This window comes from Rhinolophus ferrumequinum, chromosome 23, assembly GCF_004115265.2.
Source record: "Rhinolophus ferrumequinum isolate MPI-CBG mRhiFer1 chromosome 23, mRhiFer1_v1.p, whole genome shotgun sequence".
In the NCBI taxonomy this organism is placed as follows: Eukaryota; Metazoa; Chordata; class Mammalia; order Chiroptera; family Rhinolophidae; genus Rhinolophus; species Rhinolophus ferrumequinum.
The window spans coordinates 37,116,762-37,132,915 of NC_046306.1; the positions used below are offsets into that span (position 1 = coordinate 37,116,762).

The 16,154-nt window shown below is 38.9% G+C and overlaps 1 protein-coding gene across 1 annotated transcript; it reads left to right on the plus strand.

Moving 5' to 3' along the window:
- The first annotated feature begins 1,919 nt into the window (after nucleotides 1-1,919).
- On the plus strand, nucleotides 1,920-11,562 carry SNRPB2 (small nuclear ribonucleoprotein polypeptide B2). Its single transcript, XM_033095426.1, has 7 exons — nucleotides 1,920-2,050; nucleotides 3,693-3,782; nucleotides 4,188-4,360; nucleotides 8,209-8,349; nucleotides 9,094-9,144; nucleotides 10,626-10,714; nucleotides 11,179-11,562. Exons 1-7 carry the CDS (start codon nucleotides 1,978-1,980, stop codon nucleotides 11,336-11,338), a joined length of 777 nt encoding a protein of 258 aa, XP_032951317.1. The 5' UTR covers nucleotides 1,920-1,977; the 3' UTR covers nucleotides 11,339-11,562.
- The last annotated feature ends 4,592 nt before the right edge of the window (nucleotides 11,563-16,154 follow it).

The following is a 16,154-nucleotide window of genomic DNA, read 5'->3' on the forward strand; positions in this document are numbered from 1 at the left end:
GAGTGAACAAAACTGGCAAAAATCCCCACCCTCAAGAAGCTTACATTATTTTCAAGATGTTGCAACTTTAGGTGATCTTTTAAAATAAAAATTCCCATCTTATAAGACCAACCTATTTGGCCCTTTCATTCATATGTCCAAGTCATAAGCAGCACTTAGAAATAACATTTATAAACCATTTATTTTGTGTTTAATCACTTTACACTTAGCTCACTTAATCCTCACAATAACACTAAAAGGAGGTACTACCGTGTTTCCCCGAAAATAAGACCTAGCCAGACAATCAGCTCTAATGCGTCTTTTGGAGCGAAAATTAATATAAAACCCGGTCTTATTTTACTATAAGATATAGTCTTATATAATATAATACAATATAATATAATATAATATAATATAATATAATATAATATAATATAATACCAGGTCTATAAGTAAGTTTTGCTCCAAAAGATGCATTAGAGCTGATTGTCCCGCTAGGTCTTATTTTCTGGGAAATACTGTGTTATGATCCCTAGTTTACAGAAGAGGAAATTGAGGCTCAGAGAGATTACTTAAGGGGAAGATGCAAGATTGGATTCCCCTTGGGTCATAACAACCATTTCAGATGATGCTTTACATACATTTGATGAATGGATGTATGAATACATGTATTTTTTGGAATTCCCATTCAGCTTGGCCTAAACACCAACAATTTGTATTACCCTAGAACAATCTAGGCATTTTGTGAGGAGGTGAGAGGGTGGGAAGAATGATAGGAAATTAATGGGGTTTTTTTGAGGGAGTTTAGGCCGATGATCTTATAGGTGTTTGTTTATTAGTCAAATGTGGTTGCCTTATGAGGAGAGAGAGTGTCGTACGGGGCGTCCGGCGGGGTCTCTGGTCCCACTCCCCACACAAAAACGCAGGATATAGTTATAGTTAGGCCAAAAAGGAACACCCACGGAGCCATAGGTAGGGAAGTCATACCACTATGGTCTCACTGGAGGCTGGGTTTACACGACGTGTGACCTGCTGTCCACTTTGCAGCCAACCAACCGACTCTCCTCCACTCTCCTCCACTCTCCTTCAGTCTCCTCCTCTCTCCTCCTCTCTCCTCGACTTCCCTCCGTAGCCATGGCAGTTATATTAGTGGCCAATGGCTCAATGGTTACAGCTGACGGCCAACCAGCCACAGCTGATGGCTATCTACTACTACCTGAGCCAGCACCTTTCTATGTGAGGCTGAGAGCCTGGAAACTGCTTTCTGGGGCTCTGTCCCCACAGAGAGCCTTACAGAGATATCAAAATAAATAACTTATAAATGTTATTTCTAAATGCTGACTATGACTTGGACATATGGATGAAGGGGCCAAATAGGTGGTCTTATAAGATCGGGATTTTTATTTTAAAAGATCACGTAAAGTTGCAACATCTTGAAAATAATGTAAGCTTCTTGAGGGTGGGGATTTTTGTCAGTTTTGTTCACTCAAGTACCCTCCTTCCGCTTTGGGGCCTCAAACTGAGCTGCCTCTGGGATTCAAGCTCATCAGTAGAGTGTTAGAGAGTTTCCCTGGAGTCCCAGGAATCAAAGGAGACTTGTTACGGGTACGGGCTGCCCTGAATATGATGTTAAACCGGGGGCAGCCAGAGCCCAGAGAAGGGCGAAACCGGGGCACCTGCCCTAGTAGTGAGTATGGAGGGGCTGAGCCTGTAAAACTATGTAAGATTTGGAAAGATGGAATGCACTTTTGTGTGGGGTAAAACCGCTCAAAGTCGTGGTAGTGTAAATAAATCAATGCCCTCCCCTATCCCTTCACTCCACAGTCCCAGCATTGGTTCCATTCCACAGTTCCCACAAGACCCCTCCCCTTCCCCCAGTCCATCCTCCCACCTCTTCTCCCCGCCCACCAGATATGCGCATGCGCAGAGATTCCCGGTTGTGGCCGCGGGTCATCGATTCATTCCGCTTCTCGATTTATCGGCGCTCGATTGAGGCGCATGGTAGGGTTACTTCCGGCTTCTGGCTACGTTTCCGGCTTTGTGTTCTTAGTGGCCACGGCGCCGGCCTCAGGTGAGTGTGAGCGCGTTCTCCCTTGCTGGTTCGGTTCTCCCTTGCAGGTGGCCGCGGGCCCAGCGCTCCCCTGTGGGAGCAGGGAGTGGACGAGGCGGGATGGGGGGAACCGTGCGCGTCCGGCCCAGGGTTCGCGGAAGGCTTAGCTAATGTGCGAGGGAGCAATAGAGACTGCCGCGTTGGTCCGGCCGGGCCCCCTAACTTACGAGCCTCTTTACTGAGATGGGTCGGTGCTGGGATCCGTGGCTGCTTTCTTGGGCTTCGGGCTGGGGCTTTGGGCGAATGTGCCTGTGTCTGGAGAGATGGGAGACTCCCGCGTACGGAGTGAAAGATAATCTTAATAGTTCCTTCGCTTATGCTAATTTACAGCTCGGTATGGGCTTTCAGTTGCCATTTGCATTGGGCAGCGACTTCCGTTGCCCCCTCACTAGCCCGGGCCACCGTCAAACTTCGCACGAGATACATTGCAAGAGTCTGCCCTCTGTTCTCTGCCTTCAGTTTGATCTCTCTATCACTTCCTTTCCCTCCAGGTTTCAGGTTAGGGGGTCGCAAGTCTCTGGGAAGCCTTGCTTTTTTTTCACCTATTACCTGTACAAGTACAGACTTTTCCCTTGTCAGTCATCCTTTGCAGTTCACATACAATGGGTGTAGTTGTGAAGTTAAGGAATATGTGGGGCGTCCAAGGAAATCAAGGTCAGAATTTGCAACCAAAAACAATGTAAAAAATGAAATCGTGAGGTGAATGTGAAAGAAAAGTGCAAGAGACCGGAAGACAAGAGCTGAGTTCTCAGGCCTGCTGCTTATTAGCTATGTGACCTGAGACAAGGCCCTTAACCTTCAATAACAACACTTAGTGCTTGCTGTCCATGCAAGAACTGTGCTAGATCTTTATCTCATTTAGTCTTCTGAGTTCTACTGGGTAAAGGCTGTTACCATCCACATTTTACAGCTGTGAACCTGAGAGATTAAGGAACTTGCCCTCAGTCGAGCAGCTAGTTAGGTGCATAGATAGGATTTGAATTCAGATCTGGCTGGTAGTAGAATCTGAGCTCTTAACCATCATGCGGTACTGCTCTCTCTGCGCTCTATTCTCTCAAGCTGGTTAGAGGTAACTTTGCAGTTGGGACAGTTAGTGATGGTGTGTATTAATGAAGTAATAGATATGAAAGTGCTTTATAAGTATACCCATGAAGTAGTTCTTGGCAAACTTCATTAATGTTCTAACTTAGTGATTTTTACTGGATGTAGATTTGCTAAGTTTCTTTTTCATTTTTCTTCAGATCTACTTAATTTTTAATAATTTGCTTAGAAAAGTTATAAGTAGTTAGACAAACACTGTCAGTTGTAAGTGAAAGATAAGTATAAAAATGAATGTATTAAATAAAATAATGTTATTGAAATCTGCCTAGGTAGTAGTGCTCTACCAGGTTTTGAGCTTGAGAATTGTTCTCTTTTGGTTTAAAAAGGATGGCTAGCAAAGTGTTGGTGAGGTTTTAAAGACACTTCCAAAGTGGTATTCTCTGACACTTGGGATTGAAAGGGAACCAAAGTTAATAAACCCTTGTGTTGTATCCTAATGCCACGCTAGAGTTTAAGTTAATAATCTTCCCTATTTATAACAGAATATTTACTGTCTCTTTAGGCTGTTTGAACAGTTTAACCCAAAACATGGATATCCGACCAAATCATACAATTTATATCAACAATATGAATGACAAAATTAAAAAAGAAGGTAAGTGCTTTTTAAATATACTGGTTAACAACCGAAGTGTGTTTAATTTCTACTGTCTTAAAAATTGTGCTACTTCGAAACTTCTCATTTAGTCAGTCATCTTTCTCAGTGCCTGAAATAATGGTTTCTCTTTTGGGGTAAGAATTTTAAGGCTTTTTAAAAATCAAATAGATGTGGGCTGAAAATGTATTGAATATGTTTTTAGTCATAGATACAACGGTTTCAAATAACTTTTTAAAATTAGATAGCCAATGGGAATAGTATGATGTTATTAAACTTTGTAACTTTGTATAAATAAAAGAGTGAATGGTGGAGGCAGGGGCCACTCAATGCAGTGTCATTTTATGAAGGATTTTGTCTTTGTTTCATTCACAAATAACTTGTTTCCTTTCTACTTTTGCACAGAATTGAAGAGATCCCTGTATGCCCTGTTTTCTCAGTTTGGCCACGTGGTAGATATTGTGGCTTTAAAGACCATGAAGATGAGGGGACAAGCCTTTGTTATATTTAAAGAACTGGGCTCTTCCACGAATGCCCTGAGACAGTTGCAGGGATTTCCATTTTATGGTAAACCAATGGTAGGTTGATCTTACTGTTTTGGCTTTACTCTCTATGAGTGGTATAATCGTTTCACGTATATGTTTACAAATCTATGGCTATTGCTTTCTGCTGTTATGAGTTAAAGGGAATTTGGGTTTAATTATCTATTTTTATAGGAACAGTAGTAGATTTTATAATTCACTCATTAATTTATGACAGTTCAAATGGGCAAAAACAAAACATTGAGATCGAATATTTAAAAAAGAATGGCAGTATAGGCAATATTCTCATCTCAAAATAATTAGGAATTAACAATAAGTCAGAAGATTAAAAAGAAACTTCTGTTCGTAAACTTACAAAACAACACCACAAAAGCCATGGGTTAGAGAGGAAATCTGAAGTTTCAGAAAATTCCACTGTGTAATATACATATCAGAAGCTATGCAGTCTAGATAAAGCAATGTTATAAGGAATATTCATAGATTTAACTTGAGAGGCTTTATTAATGAATAACAATGAAAGGAAATAAAATAGTTACACATGGAAAGTTTTAAACTCAGGAGGACATGGTGAGATTCACGTTTAGCTGCTGGAAGAAGATTTTATTGTGGGAGGACCAGAAGGAAGTAGGGAACTCAATCAGGAGGCTGTTAGTCTAAGTCAGAGACGGTAGAGGATTGGATCAGGGTGGAGACAAGAGTGCAGTGTAGAGCAAGGCGTTCTGCATGTGTGAATGAGCACACAGGACCTTCAATGTGGATTCATTCCAAAGCTGTTCTCTTCTGGACCTGGAATGTAAGGGAAGAAGTGTTAGGGAAAGATCCAAGGCCCAGAGTTTCAAGGACCCGGCTCTTCATTCCGGTTCTGCCATTAATTGGCTTCGTTCCTGTGTTCAGTTTTACCACCTATAAAATGTAAGCAGCCTGACTGTTCTTTGGTATAATTGAGGTCAGCAAAAGCTATAAAAGACCAGATAATAAATATTTCAGGCTTTGTGGGCCACATAAACGGTTTCTGTTGCATATTTTGTGTATAAAAAAGTTGTTCACTCATAGCCTATGTAGAAACAGGCCGCGGGCTGGATTTAGCCCATAGTCTGCAGTGCACTGCTCTAATCCCTTTATTTTACAAATGAAGCATCAGGCCCAGAAAGGCTAACTGCTTATCTAGATTTCATTAATATAGCCAATGGCAGCATCAGGACTTAAAAGCTAATCTAACACCGAGCATTATGATTTTTTTTCCTAAACCAGGAGTCAGCACACTATAAAGGACCAGATAGTAAATATTTTAGGCTTTCTGAGCCAGCTGATTTCTGTTGGAACTACTTAGTTCCTTCTTTTTGGCAGGAAAATCAGCCATAGGTGCTCTGCAAATGAATGGATGTGACTTTGTTCCCTAAAGGTCTAATTTACAAAAACAGGTAGTGCTGGCTGTGGTCAGTAGTTTGAGGATCTATACTGCATGTTTAATTCAGGACTGTGCACTTTTTGTCTGTTAGTGCAGCAGGTTTTTGTCTCATCCTGTGTCCAACTCTCCTTTTCCCATCATTTCCCACCTGACTGGGCACCACCTGTGTGGAAAGGGGAAAGGCCCATCCCAGAAAACTCTGGAATTGTGCCTACATACCCTGTTTTCAATAAGTTGGTATTTCCTGAAATCAGCTTGTCTTTCTTAGTAGTATGAAGGAGCAATTTCTTCCTTCAGGGGTTTTTAGGGCTGTTTTGTTGAGTTGAGATGACAGGTTTGCATGTGCCTATTACTCAGATGCAGGAAAGCTGGAAATTATTTGCTGTGGCCGGCACTGGCTTCACCTTGCCAGCTAATTATTTTAAATCAATGGAGAAAGTCCATTAGACTGATCTTATATTAAAGGTATTTTAGAAGGTCCATTCTCTGCCTTCAGGAAGGTAGCAGATATCTGCCAGATCGCAGCATCCTGGAAGAGGGAGAAGAACCTCCTTTGAGCTGTCTTGTTTGTATTTGTTCAGGCACTTACAGTTGCTCTTCTGTTTTTACTCCAGCATACCAAATCAGAAGTGAACAAAATTTGCTGTAACTTAGATCAAAATTCTCTATGATTCAAGGACATTTGGTTATTTAATGCTAAAAATACCTCAGTGAAATAGAACCGCCTTCCTAAGGGCTTGTGTCATGAAATATTTGGCTTAAATGTAAATCTTGCCCCTTCTCTAACCTGTGGGCAGACTTTTATCCCTTACCAGTATTTAGTCTAGGTCAGAGTTTTGCAACACGCACTTTTGACATTTTGAATTAAATAATTTTTTGTTGTGGGCGTCTGTCTTTTCATATAGAGTATTTAACAGCCTTCCTGGCCTCTGCCCAGGAAGAGCCAGTAGCATGCCACACAATGATGTCTCCGATCAGCAGTGCTAAATGTCCCCTGGTGGGCAAAATCACCTCTGGTTGAGAATTACTGGTCTAGACCAGCCAGCTAAAAGCAATGGCTGAGATTAGAGATTTTCACAGGTGATTGTCCTAAGGACAGACACAAGGTTACCCAAGATCTATTTGAGTCAGGGAGAAAGTTGAAGACCCAGAGGAGTTGGGAGGGAATCCTTGGGACCAAGTCAGAGTTAGTCAAAGCTGTCAGCCTACGTCTTTGGTTAGATGATGAAGCCTACGACTAACAGAGTTGCTTGCAGGGATAAGTACACTCAGAGCTGCTCTAGTACAGCAGCCCAGACCAGTGAGAGGACACCTCGGGTACTAAGGTGTGCTGGTGAGCCTACTCCCTTCCTGTTTTCCCAGTACAGTCATCTCGAGCTGAAATAAAAGGGAAGAAAAAATCCCCTGCTTTCGAACCACACTATTTTAAAATGTTACTTGTTTCCTTCAGATCAAATTCTTGCTATACAAAGCAATGTTAAATAGTAATTTATGGGATTGTTGTGTTTTGATGTGATCAGAGATGGAGTTTCAGCTCTTTGGGATCCAGGGAAAAGAACATTCCCTTGAAATGGAAGTTGTGGTTTGCACACCACAGATAACAGTTTAACTCATACAAAACAGTTTGAGATTGTTGTGTTGACTTCAGATTTATGTAATGCTTTAGGCCAGGACCCTACTACTCAAAGTGGCACCCATACTGGTAGTTCTCACTATAATCCCCTTTGTACTTACTAGAAGTGCAGAATCTCAGACCTCACCCAGACCTGTGCATTGGAATCTGCCCTTTTACAGACTCTCCAGGCAATTGGAAAGCACATTCCAGTTTATGAAGTACTGTCCTAAACCAGTGTTTTTCAACGCTTGCTTGTTATCTCATTCGTGCATACTGTTCTGCTGGTTGTGGCCTAGTAATGAGAAAGTGGCCTGGTTGCACAAGTTGTGATGCCATCATTTTGTTTCCTTTCAAAGCATTTTAAGTTTAAGTTGATGCTACTATTAGTCATTTCATTTAAGAATAGTAGATTAGATTTCAAAAGAAAGTCGTTCCCAATTTTTGGTACTTTAACTTTGGAAGTAAAAAATTCCAGATGACGCATTTCACAGCTGATTGACACATCTTGGCTCTTCTAGTGAGAGTCCCTGCCAAGGGATAGGTAACTTTCCAATTCAGTTTTCTCCATTCTTTTATTAAATGAAGAGAAGCAGTGGTGTAGCTATTTCACAGTCCTCTTTTACTCATATGAAAATCTATGGTTTTTCTCTAATGAAGAGTTGATTCTAACTTTGTCTAAGTTATGAATCATAGACCACAATTTATTTTCACTTGGCACTCAGTATATTTGACAGTTTTCTTAGGGATGGGTTTTAAATTGTCTTGTACTGTGTTTGGCTAATGAAATTTGGAATATTGATAACTAGCGTAAACAACCTTCACCGTAATGAAAAGTAACTTATTTTCAAATAATTAAAATAGCGAATCCAGTATGCAAAAACAGATTCTGACATAATATCCAAAATGCGTGGCACTTTTGCTGACAAAGAAAAGAAGAAAGAAAAGAAAAAAGCCAAAACTGTGGAACAAACAGCAATGACTGCAAATAAAAAGCCTGGTCAGGTAAGATGGACAAAAGTTCATATTTTTTGGTGTTAAAAATTTGATAGGATGTCTGTGTTCCACCTGAGGGAAGTTTGAGGTGCACATATGTGTTTAAATCATGGATTTTTAAGATGCTGGACTGATTGAATTCTAAAATTCCAATGTTTAAGCCACAAATTAAAAGATACATCTTTACATATGCAGATTTATATTTAACAGTTTTATTTGAATTTGTATAACAGTTCATTCACAGAATATGTTAATATCTGTTGGCTTATTTCTCAATTTCTGCTGCCTATAAATAGTGTTGTGATACCTTTAATCATTAGTACTCCACTCAACTGCTTTTTTTAAACAATTCAGAAATTCAAAATTTAATTTAAAATACCAGATAAAAGTGGAATTATCCATAAACTAATTACTTTTGGATTAAAAATGATTAGAAATCAGTTTCACTAAGTATAATGCTTGAAAAACTGCTCCTTGATTTTTTCTCTTGTTATTTCTCCATAATTTTATAGCTTAGAGGTTAAATTTTATGATACAGTCTTTAAAATTAAGGGGTAGACCTTTCAGAAATATTTGACAAGTTAAATATATGAATGTTTGAGTCAGAGCTAAGCTGTAAATTATTAAAATTAAATGGAATAAGAAATCTGTTTAAATCAATGTTATTTTTGTGCAATAATTATTAATACAAACACATGCTGCTTTTTTAGAAGGATTGGAAATTTCACCTGTTTCTCTGTTTCTTTTGTGTAGGGAACACCAAATTCAGCTAATACCCAAGGAAATGCTACACCAAATCCTCAGGTAGTATTTTTTTCCATGTGGGACTTTAAAATAAAACTTTAAAACAATAATAATACACAACAACCTGCATGTCTCCAAAAACTGAAAATAATTCCATCTGTAAAATACAACATTAAATTATGTAACACTTTAATGTAGAAACTTACTCAAAACATTTTAATTTCTTTTAGGAAGGAGAAAAACCAAACCTGACTTTGTTCCTTACTTTTCATAATGAATCAATGAGGGGATCATAATGACAGATTTTAAACTGTGAGGCCTGAGAGCAAGCATTTTTGTTTTTCTCACAGTACACAGTACGTAGCTTAGGGCTTTGCAGACACATGGCTTGGGGAAACTGGCCAGATGACAGGCTCGCTTCCATTCTAGTTAGCTGAAGCACTAAACCGTCTTTTCTAACAGACTCGCAGAGTTGTTTCTGAGTTACCTTGCTCTTCCTTCCTCAGCACAGATACATTTAAGGCTTCTTATATAGATGTATTAGAAATTCCTTCTCAGATCTTGCTGAAGGCCTCAAAGAGAAAGCCTCAGTTGTGTATTCATGGTTTCCTGCTTGCTTCCTTGCATGCTAAGGTCTGACAGGATTTTTTTTTTTAATAGTTAATTCCATGTGTATAAAACAATGTAATAGACATTTCCACCCTTCAAAAAGTGATAACCCCTCTCCCCCAATCTATTTAGAGAATTCCTTGCATTGTGAGTGTTTGCTCCTCTGATTTCAAGTTATTTGCATTTTCTTATCTACTTCCCTTTGAGCAGTTCCAGTTCAGTTTACAAATGCCAACACTTAATTCTTTAAGCCTTAAATTGTTCACTTAAGTTGTCCTTTACACTTCATCTTTTTGTTCCATGAAATTAGCCAGAAGACAGGGAGGCTTTTCCTTATGTACAGGACAATCTCAGGGTAGGGTATCAAATAATTTAATATCTAGTAACTGCTTATTTCTACTTACTCGTGTAACTAGATGCTTTGCATGTCTCATTTACTTGCAGAAAACATTAGAAGTCACCATAGTGGTTCTAAACTTTCTTAAATGCTGGGAGGTAGTAATGCAGAGAATTAAATATCCGTGTTATTACTTGCGTAACCAGCTGAAGGGGAGTGACTCTCTAGTTTTGTTAGGGATCTTTCAGTTATTTAATCCGGATGACAGAATCCTCCAATTATGACTGATCTCCACATGCTTAAAACTTAAAGATTGTTTTAAATTCTATTAAATACTTAAAAACTGATATGATTTATGATCTTCCAAATATATATTATGAGACTTGAATGTCTGCTTTGCTTAGTTACTGTTAGGTTTATATTTATTTTTCTGGTGTCATTCATTTTCAGCTTTAATGTTTAATGCAGTTAGAGTTCATAAGCCTTAATAAACTGGACTGTAGCTCTCTCAAGTTTAGATTTTAATGTAAGAGCCAAATGGTTTGCAGTACTTTTTATACTTACAAGCTAACTTTGCCTTTTTCCTTTTTAATAGGTCCCTGATTACCCTCCAAACTATATTTTATTCCTCAATAATTTACCGGAAGAGACTAATGAGATGATGTTATCCATGCTGTTTAATCAGTAAGTTTTTTTTTTTTATAAACAGGTCTGTTCCAAGAGCCACCTGACAGGACAAATAGCACTTCCATGGATTGAATCCATTTGTGTATCACACAGCAGTAATTCCTTTTAGGTTCATTAAATTACCTTCGAATGTTTGAATTATTAATTATAATTGATGAGTAAAACAGGAAACAAAGATTTGATGTAATGACAAAAATATAATTAGCTTACATTATCCCTCTAATTCTGTTATTTTTTAAATTATATTTTTTATATATTTTTATTATAATGGTATTAATTACATTTTAGGCTCTTCATCCCACTCAAGTTTCTTGGTAGGATATGACACTTTTCCTGGACCAATATCAGGAAGTTGCTTAACAAATTTAAACACAGAATAGATGTTTATGTAGTTAATGTCATTTATATATTTACATATATATAAATTGTTTACATATATAAATCGTTTTTCTTCTTTATAGATTCCCTGGTTTTAAGGAAGTACGTTTGGTACCTGGGAGGCATGACATTGCATTTGTTGAATTTGAAAATGATGGACAGGCTGGAGCTGCCAGGGATGCTTTACAAGGATTTAAGATCACACCATCCCATGCCATGAAGATCACCTATGCCAAGAAATAGCATTTGGGATAGTTATCTTTAAAGGACTTGGTGTTATTTATACTGTTTGTTTTGATAACATTTGGTCAGGCCATTTTAATAGTTGGGGGTAGAGGGAAGTAAAAGTGAAATTTTTGTTCAGGTTTTTAAAAAATTACCTATTCTTCTTTTAGCCTTAGTGAACTATGAAATGTGAAGGCCTTAATTTTGTACAATAAACTTTTATTTGTATTCTATACATGATACTTCATTTATCGGCCCACTGTCTTATCATCAAATACTTACATTAGTCTGGAAAACATCTTGAGGTAAATAAAACTGTAATAAGATGCTTTTCTAGTATTTTGGAGCAGCTAATGGTAGAAAAACATTGAACCGTTTTAATAAAAGCAAAGGAGAATTAGATCAAGCCCTTGATGAAATTTTCTGTAATGTTATTTTTTATGCATATGGACTGCCATCCTGTAGTTCATTTTGTTTTGTTTTTTAATGAGTCTTATATTAATAGTAAAAATGATTGCTCTGAATGTTAGAAGAAAATGAGACCTGGGAAGTGTCTAAATTTGATCTTCACATTCTTCGAATAACTGAGCATAGTATTTTGCTGGTCATAGGCATTTCACAAATCATTTCATTCAGTGGTTAGTTGAATAAAGGCCATTTGGGAGTAACTTACTGTTTTCTGGGAAAACAGAAGGTGTGCTGTCTTCACACTTCACACTTTATGTTCTTACCCTCTTATGGCAGGATTGTTCCTAAGGAATACCTGCAAAGAGGTTATCTAACCTCTTTATTAAAAGATCTCCAAGGAAAAGATTTTACAATCCACAATCTTTTTTAAGACAAATAGGCTGAATTACAAAGGGTTGCCAATTCTGATGTTGCTACCTTTTTGTAATTCTTAAACATCAGTGTTCAAATATTTCAAAGCTCATTTTCTTGAGCACTTGATTTATACCTAAGTCTATTGATTCAGTCCTCTCCAAGTAAAACCATGGGTATCTTTAGAAGTGGACAATTTTTTCATAGAGAGTACATATTAAAGTGACATTGATCATTTTTCATATTCCTGTTTTAATACTTCCTTGAGCAAAACTTCCTTATCACTTAGAAGTTTTACTATATACTATGGACAGACTGTTAGACTTATGTATATTATTATCACATCACTCTTGTGTATACATATGGAGGGAAAAGCAAAATTTTATTCCTAAAACTTTGCCACATTCAGAGTTTGACTCTTAATTATAACATTTTTAACCTAGTTGTCAAGTTCATGTACTTTTGTAAAATTTAACAGTGAATTACTAGGAAAAGGACCGTGCTCTTGCATGTTACACCAATGCCAGTTGCTATTAAATTTTCCAACTGCTTACTCTCAGTGGCTGTCCTTAGCTTGTCTCACAACAGAAAATGTTTCACAGACCAGCCCACCTTGAGTGGCTGGATGAGAGAAGTAGGTCCTGTGGTATGGCTGGAGTGAGGAGAGGAGAGGATGAGGAGGACAGGAGGAGATTGCATAGGCCTCTTTAAGGATTTGCTTATACTCCGAAATGGGGAACTATTAGATGATTTCTTAAACTGAGTTATTTACATACAATAAAATTGACCCATTTTAGTGTTCAAATTGGTGTGCTTTAGCAGTTGTACACAGTCATAATAATCATAGATGTAGAGCAAGCATTCCATCACCCCTCAACCCTCCCTTTGTGCTCCTTTGTAGTCAGTCCCCACCCCCCGCCACGCTCCATCCCCAACCTTAGTCACCCACTGGTTGGCCTTCTATCACTCTAGTTGTCCCTTGTTCAGAATGCTTTTGAGGGTCATCTCTATTGCATGTACCAGCAGTTTGTTCTGTCAGTGGATGGGCATTTGGGTTCTTTCCAATTTGGGACTGTTCTGAATAAAGTAGCTATGAACATTCATATACAAGACTATGGATGTGTGTTCTGTTAGAAGATTTTGAGCAGTGGAGTGACGTTACTTTTGGAAGCTTTTTTTAGGAAAATCGCCAATTAATATAAAAATTGCCGAAATAGTACACAGAGCTCCCATAAACATTTCTGAACCATTTGAGAGTGCATTGACCTGATTCCTCATTAACACTTACACTACAGTGTGTATTGCCCAGATAACTACAATTCAAGTATCAAAATCAGGATGTAACAATCCTATATTGTCCAATTCAAATTTTGTTGATGTCCCAGAAAGGGCCCAAGAAACAAATCCAGGCTCATGTGTTACATGTAGTTGTCATTTCTTTTTAGTCTCTCAGTTCCTCAGCCTGTCCTTACCTTTCATGATCTTAATATAGAGATAGCTATATCTACACATCTGGGCATATCTATACAATATATTAAAAATGATGAATTTACAACAGTACTTCTAACAAATTCAACAGCACGTTTATTCTAGCCTTCCTCCTTATTTGTAACGTCTCTACCAGTTCTATTCAATGCATTTACTTATTTGCTCAGATCTCCCTGTATGTAACCAAACTTTAGAAAGCAAGGCTTCAAAGAGGGAGGAAAGGGAAGGAAAAAGTTGCTAACTACACTTTGAAGATTTGGTCAAATTAGGATCCTCTGACCTTTATCTTACCCAGCTGCATGAGTGGGAGTTGAGAGTGTTGGGAGGGAGCACATGTTGCTCTCCATTTAATGTAGTGGTTAAACTTTGAATTTAACTTTCAACTTTGGTTGCATGTTATTCATAACATCATCTGGGAAACATTTTCAAACACCCATACCTAATCTGCACCCCATATTAAATTCCAATCTCTAGGGGTGAAATCCAGTCAGAGTATTTTTTAAGCTCCCGGGGTGATTCCAATGTAAGCCTAGAAAAGAAAGAACTAACAAAGCAGATTTCTACCTTTAAAAAGGAGGTGACAATGATTAGATCATTATCTCAAATTATGTTTTTCAAAGACCGTATATTGATAAATACAGGGTACTGTAAAGATGGAAACTTGTGAGAGGCTCACCTCTCCACTTGAAACTTTAAGGCTTAAAGTATTTTCTGTTTGGGTATTTAATAAGCATTTTGTCCTTTGAAAAGGTATCCTTCAAAGACCTAATACAGAATGTGAAACCATGGCTAAAATTGTTTTATTTGCCTTCAGGCAATACCCTAAAACTGTAATGTTCATATGAATCACTTGCTTATCTTGATAAAATATAGACAGATTTAGAGGGTATGGGGTGTCGTCTGAGAGACTTTATTAAGTGATGCCAAAGTTGCAAGTCTGGGGATCATGCTTTGGTGGCAAGACCCCTGAGTCTGTCCTAATAATTTAGTCATCGAGTCTTAATTTGGGGATTAAGAGCTTTTTAAATCTGATAAAACCTAGGGACTTTTCCACAGGGGGAAAAAATGCCCATGTCCATGTACATACTTAAGCATAAAATTTCAGGAGAATCATGCATTTGTTCAATGAATACCTATTTATGAGTACAAAGTATTTTTCTGGGTGTTAATTATAGTGATGGACAACATAGACAAGATCCCCACCTCATGGAGCTTTGATCATAGTGTTGGGGGACGAAACACGACCAAGTAAATAAGACATGTCACATAGTGATACATGTGCCAGGGCAGCAAACCATGGTCATGTGATGGATGGATTGGGTTGACGGAGCGCAGGGAGTGGTCTGGTAAACTGGTCTGTCTGTGGACCAGATGTAAATCTTGGCCAGAGACCTGACAGTATCTGGAGGGAAAGTATCCCAGGCAATAAGCTTAGAGTTGCCCGAAGTAGAAATGAGCTCAGCAATTTCAAAAGACAGCAGCTGGTATGGCTGGAACAGAGTGAGTGAAGGAGAGAATGACAGGAGGTGACTTCAGAGGGACAGAGGGTCCAGATCACGCAGGGCCTTGTAGGTAATGACAAGGAGGCTGCTTCACCCCTCCCACTTGCTCGACCTCTTTTTAGACCCTAAGGCAGTTACAGCCTCCATTTCAAGACCTCCAGACAAAGAAGCTAATTTAGGAATGGAAGGAAAATAAATGTCTTTTGGGGATGAAAGACTCAGAATACATCTGAAAATCCAAAGGATGGAGGTAAGCAAGCCCAGGACAGAGCCCTTCTCTGGACTCCCAGATTAGCAGTGTCTTGAGCAGAGCTGCCAGGCACAACTGCTTGCTGAATTATTGCAAGTTTAAGTTCGTATTTGCAAGCAAAGTTTGTTACAAAGAGGTTTCTAGAGTCCATCTGCTTCTGCCCACTGCAAAATGCTAGGATATCCTGGACCTGCCCAGGATGTGCGGGTGCGAGCGCCTGGAAGGGCAGTCGTTAACATTTCAATGTCTTCCTGAAAGCCAAGGGGACATTAACCCCTCGGCAGGGCCCTACGTCCCTGTGTGGTACTTGTGACATGAGTGGGGAACAAAGTCCCGGCACTCAGGTTCAGATAGAGTGAGCAGCACAGCTTTAATTGGGAACCAATGTCCCGCCATAGGCCAACGCTCAGGTCAGCACAGAAGGTTGTACAGAATAGAATTTAATAACGAACCAAGTCCCAGAGTCAATCAAGATGAAGAAGGTCCCCTGGTCCAGGAGAGACGACTGGGCCCACGACGGGTTTGAGGCGAGCTGGTCTTGCAGGGGAGAGCTTCGGAGAGTCCTGGAGTATGGTGCTTGCACCCTGCAGAGGGTCTGAGCAGGAGTGCCCACTTAGAGTACTCGTGGCATTGCTCTGGATTTCTGCTTTTATCCTCTTTTCCTTGGACTTGTTTACCTCTTAGGTGATAACCCGAAGTTGCTTGGGTGAATATGTTTGTCACTGAATTTTGTTACGCTCAGTTTCACACAAAAACATGTTTTTCACTTCACTCT